Source organism: Mustela nigripes, chromosome 1 (genome assembly GCF_022355385.1).
Source record: "Mustela nigripes isolate SB6536 chromosome 1, MUSNIG.SB6536, whole genome shotgun sequence".
Lineage (NCBI taxonomy): Eukaryota > Metazoa > Chordata > Mammalia > Carnivora > Mustelidae > Mustela > Mustela nigripes.
Window position 1 is genome coordinate 30,314,977 of NC_081557.1, and position 13,011 is coordinate 30,327,987.

Sequence of the window (13,011 nt, forward strand, 5' to 3'; positions counted from 1 at the left end):
GGGAGAAGAAAAAGAATAACTTTATAGCAGAGTAAAATTACAAACACTATTTTAAACCAGACAATCAGAGTTAACATCAAGAATGGTAAGTCATGTTGACAGGGCATACACTTGATATAATGTGATGAAAATATCACTTAACTTCTATTGTCTTTCTCCCCAAAACACATTTACTCCAGTCTAATCATGAGAAAAACATCAGAAAAATCCTAATTTGGGGACAGTCTACAAATTGTCTAGTTAGTACTCCTCAACACTGTGAAGGTCATCAAAAACATGAAAAGTATAAGAAGCTGTCACAGCCAAGAGGAGACATGCCTACTAAATACAGTGTAGTAAAAATAAATTCAAAATGGGTTAAAGACCTAAATGTGAGAAATCCTAGAAGAGAAGGGGTTATAGGAAGTAACCACTTAAAAAAAAAAAAAAAAAGGAAGTAACCACTTTGACACTGCTGTTGCAACTTTTTTCTAACTAAGTCTCTTAGGGCAAAGGAAACAAAAGCAAAAGTAAACTATTAGGATTACATCAAAATAAAAGCTTCTGCAAAGCAAAGGAAAAATCAACAAAAAATAAAAGGCAACCTATAGAATAGAAGATATTTGCAATATCTTGACATATCTGATAAAGGGTTAGGATCTAAAATATATAAAGAACTGAAACTACTCAAAAAAAACAAATAATCTTGGGGTGCCTGTGTGACTCAGTCAGTTAAGCATCTGCATTCGGCTCAGGTCATGATCCCAGGGAACTGGAATCTAGTCCCACATCAGGCTCCCTGCTCTGCAGAGAGCCTGCTTCTCCTTCTGCCTCTGCCTCTCTTTCTCTCTCTCTCTGTCTATCATGAATAAATAAATAAAATCTTCTAAAAACAACAACAACAACAACAACAACTAATCCAATTTTAAAATGGACAGAAGGCATGAATGGACATTTCTCTGAAGAAGACATCCAGATGGCCAACAGACACATGAAAAGATGTTCATTACCATCAGGGAAATGCAAATCAAAACTACAATGTCAGAAAGGGCTAAAGTGAACAAGACAAGAAACAACCAGGTGTTGGGGAGGATGTGGAGGAAAAGGAACCCTCATGCATGGTTGGTGGGAATGCAAACTGGTGCAGCTGCTGTAGAAAATACTATGGAGGTTCTGGAAGGAGTTAAAAAATAGATGGCCCTACCATTCCGTAATCATACTACTAAGTATTTCCCCAAAGAATACAAAAACACTAATTCAAAGGGATACATGACACCATATTTTTATAACAGCATTAATCAAAGATAACAGAAGCAGCTAAAGTGTCCATCTATTGATGCATGGATAAAGAAGACATGGCATATATATACGTTGGAATATTATTCAGGCATAAAAAGAATAAAATTGTTCCATTTGCAACAACATGGATGGAGCTACAGAGTATAATGCTAAGTGAAGTAAGTCAGTCAGAGAAAGACAAATACATATGATCTCACTCATACATGGAATTTAAGAAACAAAACAAACAAGCAAAGGGGAAAAAAGAAAGAGAAACAAACCGAGAACCAGATTCTTAACTACAGAGAACACACTGATGGTTTCCAGAGGGGAGGAGGTGGGAGGATGGGGGAAACAGGTGATGGGGATTAAGGAGTGCACTTGTGATGAGAACAGGTGATGTACGGAAGTGGTGAACTGCTATACTACACACCTGAAATTAATAAAACGCTGTATGCTGCCTATACTGGAATTAAAATAAAAACCTAAAAATAAATAAATAAATGCAACGTAGTATCCTGATGGGATCCTGAAATAGAAAAAAGGACATTAGGGAAAAAATACAGAAATCCGAATAAAGTATGGACTTCAGTTAATAATAATGTACCAATAACAGTTCATTAATTGTACCATACTAATTAAAGATGCTAATAACAAGGGAAAATGGAAATGGGGTGTAAGAAATTTGATGTACTACTGTATTCAAAGTAAATCTGTAAATCTAAAACTGTACTCAAATTAAAAGTTTATTTGAAAAAGAAGCTTACTGTTTAATTTCCAAAACTTACTGTTTAACCAAAGACAATGTCATCAAAAAAAAATGAACTATCATAAATAATTTTCAAATCATTTGGAATCTAGAATTTTAATCACTAGCATATGACATAATGGGGAAATTATTTACAACTCATATCACAAGCAGATTAACAATAAATATGTAAACAGCTCCAAAAAAATTTTTTCAAGAGAAAAAGGAAACACCTAACAGTTTGACAGGAAAATAGACATAATCAATGAACAGAGTTATCCAGAAAAAATAAGGTAAAATGACCATCAACACAGGAAAAGATGGATGTCCCACTCATACTGAGAGAAAGGAAAATTTAAACCACACTAAGGGGGTGGCTGGGTGGCTCAGTGGGTTAGGCCTCTGTCTTCAGCTCAGGTCACGATCTCAGGGTTCTGGGATTAAGCCCCGTATCCAGCTCTCTGCTCAGCGAGAAGCCTGCTTCCTCCTCTCTCTGCCCGCTGCTCTGCCTACTTGTGATCTATCTCTCCCTGTCAAATAAATAAAATAAAATCTTTAAGAAAAATAAATAAACCACACTAAGATACACAGCTAACTGATGGAGCTCCCAACAGCCACTAACCTTCTCAATGCCAGACAGGCAGAAATCTAAACCCGTGACAACACGCTGGCATCCTCCTACATTTCAGAAAGGTAAATCATAGGGGAATTTGGCAATATGTGGCAAAATTACATATATGTTTATTCTTTTATGCAGAAATCTTATTTAACACTGGCTAGAATATTATTAAGATTGACTGTCAAGGGTATTTATTATAACAATATTTGTGATAACAAAAGATTAAAAACAACTCAAATGTGCATCAGTAAGGGGACTGAATGAATACACCATGCCAAACCCCCACAATGTAATATCATGCAACATACAAATGAATAGGAATGAAATCTACATACAATATTGCATGAACTCAGGTTATGTTAAGTGAAAACGAAGGAACAGACCAGTACATACAGTATGCTGCCTTTAGTGTAAGAAGTAGGAGGAATATAAATATACAGATGTATGTGTACACACACACACACACACACACACACTTATGAATGGAAAAGTAAAGGACACGTTAAAAGGATAACCCAAGTACAAATGATTACTACAGAGGATTAAGAGGAAAAACAAAAAAGAAAATTTTCTCTGAAAATGCTGTGTTTTACAGTTTCATCCTCACATAGATTTAACTTCAAGCTAATAAAGGTAAATTTATTTACTTTCTTCTTTACGCTTCTTGCTTGCACCAGCCTCTCCAAGTATTTCAAAGGACATTCTAACAATACGTCCTCATGGTCAAATAGTTTGTAAATTTTTTAAAGTAAATTATTATTGTTCCGTTATTCTTCTTAAAGAGTGACAGCAAAATAGCTTAAGCTTTAGGTTCCATTAAACCTTATTTGATCTATGGCTTTCAACTTTGGAATAATATAAATGTTTTACATAATCCAAAAGAAAAAAGAAAGAACCAACAAAGTTTCAATTATTATAATTTGATCACCCCACATCCTTCATTCTGGAACATTACAGATCAGTATGTTAACGGAAAGCAAAACATCACCCATGTTAAAATTGTCAGTATAAGAATATAACTCTTATTTCTCCATCTTCCCAAACAGCATCATTTTTTTTTTACTAAGCAATTAGTGAAAAATTTTAAATCCCTTTACTAACCTCTTAATTGATATTCAAATTTGATTATTAAATAAATTGTACTTCATGATATTTCTTATGCATGTACTCAAAGGGGAAAGGACTGACGGGGTGAAATAGGAAGAAAGAATACTGAACCACAGTTCAGAAACTCGAGCTCTAGTCCAGGATCCACCTCTTCAACGTCAGGATAATTTTGGTCAAGTCATTAAGCCTCTGAGATCCTTCTTATTTTTTCTCATTTGTAAAACTGAGAAATTAAAATGCAAGCAAACAACCAAGCTTTATATTTATATGTATTTCTCATAGATATGTTTGATATTATTTTTTTCCCCATAAGAAACTGATTTTTTCCCAAAGAAATTAATTCTCAAATATCACGTATGAGGACCTGAAAGATAACTGACCTGGGAAAGAGAGCATCACCCGCTCTGACTACACAATAATACCCCATTTGTGTCCATGCAGGAAAGTATAGTGATGGCTGCTTACCACTGGTTCTTCACTGATGAGAAAGCTGGTCTCTCTGCTGCTCAGGGACTGCTAACAGTAACATGGGGAAGACAGAATGCTGTTAATAATAATGCAGTGGGGAGGATATAACTTTCAACTACAAAAACTCTAGGTTCTCAATACAGAAATACAAAATCTGCAATTCAGAGAACTTCCAGAACACCTGAAATTGAATGCAAAACTGTGTGTGTGTGTGTGTGTGTGTGTGTGTGTGTGTGTGCGCACGCGCACATGCAGGCAGAAAGAGCTTGAGAAAGAATGAGAATTTTGAAGGTACCTTTATCAAATCAAAAAACCCAAGATGTGAGAAGTGGTTAAGAAACTACTATATTATAGAGAAATTAGCAAAGAGTACTACCCTTTGAATGATGTTGGGTCGTGAGCAGGACCACAAGGAAAGGCAGAATTAACCGGCTATTTCAGGCCTTTCAACATTTTGGGGGGGATTATTAAACAAATATTTATTAAATTAAATAATTAAATTATTTTATTTATTAATTTATTAAATAAAGTAAATACCTTAGGAAACACACCACCAGAATTCTTAAGGATCTGCACTTACAACCCAAGAAAAAAAGCCATACTTGGCTATAAATACACACAGAACACTTATAATTAAAGTAATAGCTAGGCCTCTGTATATTGGATTTTAAATCCTCATATTCCCTGATCTACTGCACATCACAGCACACACCCCTGGAGCCACACCCGATCACTTCTTGTGGTCTCTGGTGTCAGGCACCAGGGGGTGCTATGGAGAAGCAGCAGTCAGCAAAAAAGAACCTTAAACTCATAGCTAGATGAGGAAATTCACTTACCTGGTTCTTGGAAAATCACAAACAGCATCATTATACCCAGGTGCCACAAGAAAAACAAAAACAAAAACAAAACAAAACTAATTTATCTGTTTTCTTAAGGAGGACAAGGAAAAGAATTTTGAACACCTATTGATTTTCATATTACGGTATTCAAAATAAATTCCATGAAAAGATAGATGTCATCTATGGTATTAAAGCTATGCTGAAACAGTTGGAAGAACTATGGTAAACTGAGTCAAAGAGTAAATATATGCTCAAAATCCTCTTTTCACTGATGTGTGTTCTGCCTATGGACCTTGAATGGATCCCATTAACTCACCTAAATACATCAGATATGAGCTAATGAATATCTCTATCCCTCAATTCTAAAGTAGCAGCCTCTAATAATAAATTGTGCACCTATATTTCTGCCTTTAAGATAATATATAAATCTATTATAGCTTCACCTTATGCTGACTCCTCATAAAATAATCTTTTTCATTTATGGTAGAAAGCGGCCAGTTGTTTACTTAAAAGAACGTACAAAAAAAAAAAAATACATTAAATGTCCCAAACGCAACCAGGCTAGTCACTTTATGACCTCTCCCTTTAAGTAATATGAACCTGTTGTGACTTTCCAATCAAAACCTGTGAGTGTATCTTCAGTTTGCAAAATCAAATTCACATAGGTTCCTTCATAATTTTTGCTGAGTATTTCATTGTTTAATGTGTCACTGACCTTAGTCTCAGGCCAAGGGAAAATCCGTGCTGTTCTCAATTCTACATTTCCCCCTTCCATAGCTGTGACTTTCCTGTCTCAGGCTGCCTCTTTCCCTGACCCCAACCATTATAGAATGGAATGAAATGGTACAAAATGTAATGAAATGAATAAATAGATGAATGATTGATGGAAACTTCTAGTAGCAAAAACAAAAATAAAACAAAACAAAAATGAGGCAGTATTCAGATCTGTACATCACCATAGAAACTAAGTAGCAATCCCGACTATTCTAAACATAAGAAGCAATTGTTTGGAAATTGAAATTCAGGGGGAAAAAAGTACTTCTACACAGGATTTTTTAAAGCAGTATTCTTAAAGAGGTAATACTGTAGAGTGATTAAGAGAGCAAGCTCTAGAATCAGCCTGCTTGGGTTCAGAAGCCCAACACCAGAATTTTATGGGTATAGCAAACTAGTTTAATCTCATTTTAAAGACTCTTCATAACCTTTTTCTTCAGTTATGCAAAACTAATGACTTGATACATATCAACTTGAGCAAGTTAACCTCTCCATGCCACCATTTTAGCACAGTGAAATTAAATATGGTAACACGTGGGAAGTTTTCAATATATGTTGACATTTTAAAATTAATATTTGCTTAATTCCTAGTGATCATATCATAAATTTAATATATTTATCATCCCATAAATTTTTAATTCACATGCATTCTCTGGATCTCCAAAAGAATACTAACAATTTTCAGTGATGACCTACATCAACTGCAGATCAGAAGTAATAGTCTAGAATTCAGTCCTTTTCAAGTTTAAGCAATTATGAAAGAAGGGATCATTTGAAAGTGTAAGAAAATTTTAAAATAGTGAGCCTAGAATTTATATGTATTCTATCTTGAATTGAATTATTCTGGTCATCTTTGCCTTAATCCAAAGCTTGGGTGAATATTCTCTTATTAATATGTAGATTTTTCATTTTTATAGCATTTGAGTCGATAAAAGGAAATCAAATTGGCATTGAGGAAAAGTTACATAAGTTGTATTTATTTTTTTCTGTTCATTGTGAAATAATTATAGATTCCTAGAAATTTGCAAAGATAGAAATCTCATGTGCCCATCATCCAATTTCCCCCAATGATTAATGCCTCGTATAACTATGATACAACCTCAAAACCAGGAAACTGACATGAGTACAATGTGTGTGCATAGCTGCATAGCACTGTGTTGTATCACATCTGTACATTTGAGTAAGAACCAGTCCAATTTTACACAGAGCAATTATAGCCAGAAGGATCTCCTTTGTGCTACTCCTTTAAGAGTTATGTCTATATTTCTCCCCCAAACATCCATAACCACTAACAAGCACTAATTTTTTCTCCATCTCTATTATATTGTTATTTCAAGAGATATAAAAATAGAATCATACAGTATGTGGCCTTTGGGATTCGTTTTTCGTTAAGTTTAATGCCCTGGAGATCCATCTCGGCTGTGTGCATATCAATAATTGATTCCTTTTATTGGTAGGTAGCAGTCCATGGTGAGCTATGGCACAATTGATTTAACCGGTTACCTACTGTTGGACATTCAGGTTATTTGTACTCTGAACTATTACAATAAAAGCTACTCAAAACAGTTGTTTCAAGATTTTCATGTGATTATGTTTTCATTTTTGTGGGATAAATGCCCAGGGGTGTGATTACTGAGTCATAGGGTAAGAGTATGTTTAGTTTTTTTTTTTTTTTCTTTTTTAAGAAACTGCCCCACAGGGCGCTTGGGTGGCTCAGTGGGTTAAGCCTCTCCCTTCAGCTCTGGTCATGATTCCAGGGTCCTCTGATCAAGCCCTGCATCCGGCTCTCTGCTCAGCAGGAAGCGTGCTTCCCCTTCTCTCTCTGCCTCTCTGCCTACTTGTGATCTCCCTCTGTCAACTAATAAATAAATTCTTTAAAAAGAAAAGAAAAGAAATTACCCCAGTTTCCTAATGTGACTGTTCCTATTTTCCATCCCTACCAACCATGTATGAGAGCCCTGGTTTCTCAGCATCTCCACTGCTGTTTGGTATCATCACTATTTTCCATTTTAGCTGTTCTCGTCGGCATATAGTGATAGCTCACTTTGGTCTTATTTTGCAATTCCTTAATTGTTAGTCTTATTGAACATCTTTTATTTGCCAGATGTATTTATTTGCCATCTATATACTCTTTAAGGAAATATATCATCGTGTATTTCACTCACTGGGGCTGGTTGTTTTTTAATACTGGGTTTTGCTGTTTCTTTATAATACTGTAGATAGGGATCTCTTAGATATGCAATTTGCACATGTTTTCTCCAGATCTGTGGCTTGTCTGTTCCTCTTACTACGATCTTACATAAAACAAAAGTTTTTAGGTTTGAAAAAGTCCAACTCAACAATTTTTCTTTTACGGATCATGCTTTTGTGTCATGTCTAATAGCTCTTTACAAAGACCTACTTCCCAAAGTTTTTCTCCTATTTTTTCTTCAAAAAGTTGTATAGTTTAATGATTTACATTGAAATCTGTGATGAGTGTTGAACTGATTTTTGTATAAGGTGTGAGGTTAAAGTTCAAGTTCATAATTCTGCCTATATATATCCAAATGTTCCAGCACCGTTTGCTGAAAAGACTGTTCTTTCTCCATCGAACTGTTTTTACTCATCTGTCCAAAATCATTTGGGAGTAACTGTGTGGGGCTAGTTTCGAAGTTTCTATTCTGTTTCATTAATCTACATGCCTCTCTCTGGAAATAACACAATATCTTGATTAAACTGTAGCTAAAAAAAAAAAAAAAAAAAAAAGGATTCCTCCCACTTTCTTTTTTCAAAACTGTTTTATCTCTTCTACTTCCTTTGCATTTTCATATAAATTTTAGAAAAATTTTGTCTATGTCTATAAAAAGTCTTGCTGAGACTTTGATAGGAATTGATTAACCCATATACCAATTTGGGCTTCCATGTGTTTACTGGTCATATATAGAAGTGCAATTGATTTCTGTATGAAATTTGCTTCTTTGTTCCAGGAGGGTTTTTTGGGGTTTTTGTTTTGGTTTGGTTTGGTTTTGGTTTTTGGAGGGGTTGGTTTTGCTTGTTTATTTTGTAGAGTTCTTAGATTTTTCTGTTTAGACCACTGTGTCATCTGGCAGAGTTTTTATTCCTTTCTTATCCATATGTGTTTTAATTTACCTTATTATAAGAATTTTCAGTACTATGTTTAATAGGAGGGATAAAGGAAGATATTCTTGTCATTTTTTTGACCATAATGGAAAGCGTTCAGTCTTTTACTGCTTAATATGATGCTATTGTTTTATTGATGGTCTTTTTCAGGTAAAAAAGTTCCTCTCTATTTCTAGTTTTCTGAGATTAGATATAGATACAGATACAGATATAGATATAGATAAATATGTGGGTGTATATAAAAAATAAGTGATTTTTCTGAAAAAAATTAAATCATCTGATTTTTATTCTTTATCCTTTTTATATAATCAAGTACATTAATTGATTTTTGGAAAATGAATGAGCCTTCCATCAGAATAAACTTCACTTGGTTATGGTATTCTATTCTTTTCATATTCCATTTGCAAAGTATTTTACTAAAGTATTTTACTAAAGATTTTTGTGTCTGTGATCATGAAAAATATTAGTCTGTAGTTTTCTCTCTCTTTTCTTTGGTACTATTTTTGTTTGGTTTAGTACGAGGGTAATGCAAGCCTCTAAAATGAATTAGGAAGTGTTCATTCCTCTTCTACTGTCTGGAAGAGATTGGTGTTAATTATTCTTTAAACATTTGGCAGAATTCTCCAGTGAAGCCATCTGGGCCTAGAGATTTCTGTGGGGGAAGAAGTCCTTAAGTTACTCATTTTATTTCCTTAATAATTGTGGAACTATTCATATTATCAATTTAATATTGAATGGGTTAAGATAGCTTGTGATTTTAAGGAATTCATCCACCTTATTTAAGTTGTCAAATTTATATGTGTAGAATTATTCTTAGTATTCCTTTATTATAATTTTGATATCTACAAAATCTATAGTGATATGCCTTATTTTATTCCTGATAGTATGCCTATCTCTTCTCTCTCCCTTGCTCTCTCTCTCCTATACTTTTTTGGTAAGTCTTGCTAAATGTCTGTCAATTTTATTGTCTTTTCAAAAAAACAGCTTTTCATTTCAATTATTTTCTCTAACATTTTTCAATTTTCAATTCCTTGATTTCTGCTCTTACCTTTGTTATTTCCATGGCTTTGTTTTCTCTGGGTTTGTTTTGCTCTTATTTCTTGAGATGGAAGCTTATTATTGACTTGAGACTTCTCCTTTCTACTAACAAACATTTAGGGCTACATTTTCCCTCTCAGCATTGCTTTGTCTACACCCCTCAAATGTTAGTATATTGTATTTTCACTTTTATTCAGTTGAATGTTGTTTTGTTTTGGTTTTGTTTTTTTCTTGAGACTTTCTTTGTCCTTCAGATTGTTTAGAAGTATGTTGTTTAGTTTCCAATTGTTGGAGCTGTTCCTGTTCTCTCTCTCGCACCAATTACTAGTTTGACTTTATTGTGGTCAGAGAACTAACTCTGCATGGATTGAATTATTTTAAATTTGTTAAGGTTTTTCTATGGCTCACGATATGGTATTTCTTGGCATATATTCCATCAACACTTGAGGTGGATGTGTATTCTGCTGTTAGGTATAATAGTCAATAAATGTCAATTATATCCCATTGGATAATAATCCTCTCCTATTGTTGAGACCACCTATACCCTTGCTGGTTTCTATTTAGTTTTTTCATCTGTTGTTAAGAAAGAGGTGAGGTCTCCAATTATAATTATAGAGTTGTGTATTACTTCCTTCCATTATATTAGTTTTTGCTTCACATATTGTGATGCTATTATTTGGTGCATACAACTTTTAGCATTGCTATGTTTTATTGTTGAATGGACCCTTTTCATCATTATATAATGTCCCCCTCTGTCCAGTAATTTTCTTTGCTCCAAAGTATACTTTATAGGATATTAATGTAACACCTCTACTTTCTTCTTATTAACATTTGCATATATCTTCAGCCATAACGTATATTTTTAATTCTTTTTAAGCCACTTTTCAAATCTCTGTCTTACATTTCATGTAATTATTGACACACATTAGAGATTAATTCTTCCTTTTTATTTTTTGGTTTCTATTTGTTCCCTCCATTTTGTGTTTCTCTGTCTTTTCATGACTTCCTGTGGGTTACTGAAATCTTATTTTATAATTCCACTTTTATTTATTGAAAGTTTTGGTTTTTGTTTTTTTAAAGATTCTGTTTATTTATTTGACAGAGACCACAAGTAGGCAGAGAGGCAGGCAGAGAGAAAGGAGGAAGCAAGCTCCCTGCTGAGTAGAGAGCTTGATGCAGGGCTTGATCCCAGGACCCTGGGATCATGACCTGAGCTGAAGGCAGAGGCTTTAGCCCACTGAGCCACCCAGGTGTCCCTCGAAACAGTTTTTGAGTGTATCTCTTCATATAGTTTTAAAAATGGTTGCTTTTTATATTAAATTATATATACATTACTTATCACAGTCTACAGTATACATGCTTTCTCTCTCAAGTAAGACATAAAATCCTCACCTTTCTTTATATCCCAGACTTTGTTATAATTATCTTCTATATTTCTCTGCATACACTGAGAACCACATCAGATGTTCTTAAAATTTTTACTTCAACTGTCAAACATAAGTTTGATAAGAGGATAAAATCTTATTTTTATTCTTCCTGTTGTTGTTTCTTTCCTCCTCCCTCATGTTACAAAATTCTTTCTATTTTCTGTTGGAGAACTTCCTTTGATCAATCTATTAAGGTAGATGTGCTGGTAAAAATTTGTAAAAAGTTTCCTCAGTCTTCCTTCACTTCCTTCTCTTGAGAATGTCTTGCTCATTTCTAAGGATATTTTCACTGGCTGTAGAATTCTGGATTGGCTTTTTTTTCTTTTTCTTCTTTTTCTTTTCTTTTCCTTCCTTTATTTCTTTCTTTGTATTTGAAAAAACATGTGTACCAGTTCCTTCAGCCTCATAGTTTCTGATGAGAAATCTACAGCAATTGTAATTATCGTTCCCTTGTAGTTAAGACGTTGTTTCTCTCTCACTGCCTTCAAATTTTCTTTTTCTTGTATCTAGTTTTGTGAATTGGTGTGAATTTCTTTGGACTTACTTATTTCTGTGGTTCCCTCAGATTCTTGAATTTGTACTTTTAGCTCTTTTGACAAATAAAAATTTCTATTCTATCTCCAGATTCAGTGATTTCTTTTATCATTTCCACTTTGCTGTTGAGGTTTTGTTTTGTTTTGTTTTGTTTTTATTTCAGTTAATCTATTTTTCAGTTTTAAGCTTTCCATTATGTTCTTCATTATGTTCTTCTTTTTTTTTTTTTTGCTGAGAATTCTATTTTCTTATTTGTTCAAAGAATGTTCACAAATACTCACTGAAGCATTATCATGTAGCTCTACAATCCTTATCTAAATAATTATAACATCCAGGTCACCTCAGCGTTGTTATCTGTCTTTTCTCATTCAAGCTGCTATCCTTCTGGGTCTTGTATTACATGTGACTTTCCTCTAGAAATCTGGACTTTAGAACTTTTGAGTATTATATTATGAGTAGATTTTATTGAAACCTTTTTTTTTTAATATTTTATCTATTTATTTGAGAGACACAATGGGAGGAGAGAGCATGAGGGGGAGAGGTCAGAGGGAGAAGCAGACTCCTGTCAAGTGAGCAGGAAGCCCGATGTGGGACTAGATCCTGGGACTCTAGGATCATGACCTGAACCCAGGCTCCCTAAACCTTATGTTTTATTAAGTCTCCTCTGATACTACTCTGGTGGTATATGATTACTAGCTGATGCAAGTAGAAGTCCAGGTTCCCCACTTAGCCTCTGTGGACATGAAATGGTGGTAAAGGTGGTAGAAGTGTTTCTCATTAATGGTGACTGGTGTTGGGGGTTCAAACTTACCATTAGACCTTCACTGATCCCAATCTGGCTAAAAAGGGCAAGGGTGCCTCCTCCTGTTCCCCACATGGCCTTCACTGTCAGGGAGAGATAATGAGGTAGCTTTTCTCCCACATGATGAAACTACTGGCTCTCCATTGGGCTACCTCTAATACCAACCTGACAGAAAAGGATTGGGCACTTTATTTCTACTGATGAGAGAGGAAGTCTAGCTGCTTACATGGTCTCCACCGACTTCATGCAGGGGATTATGAGAGATGGACATGTTAACA

General features: G+C 34.4%; 1 protein-coding gene across 1 annotated transcript in view; it reads right to left on the reverse strand.

Annotated features, from left to right (window-relative positions):
* ANO5 (anoctamin 5) overlaps nt 1-13,011 on the reverse strand; it is a 97,752-nt gene that overhangs the window by 72,181 nt on the left and 12,560 nt on the right. Inside the window, exon 3 of the mRNA XM_059406984.1 lies at nt 4,197-4,247. Within this exon, the coding sequence (XP_059262967.1) occupies nt 4,197-4,247 (51 nt within the window). The remainder of the gene's footprint in view (nt 1-4,196; nt 4,248-13,011) is intronic.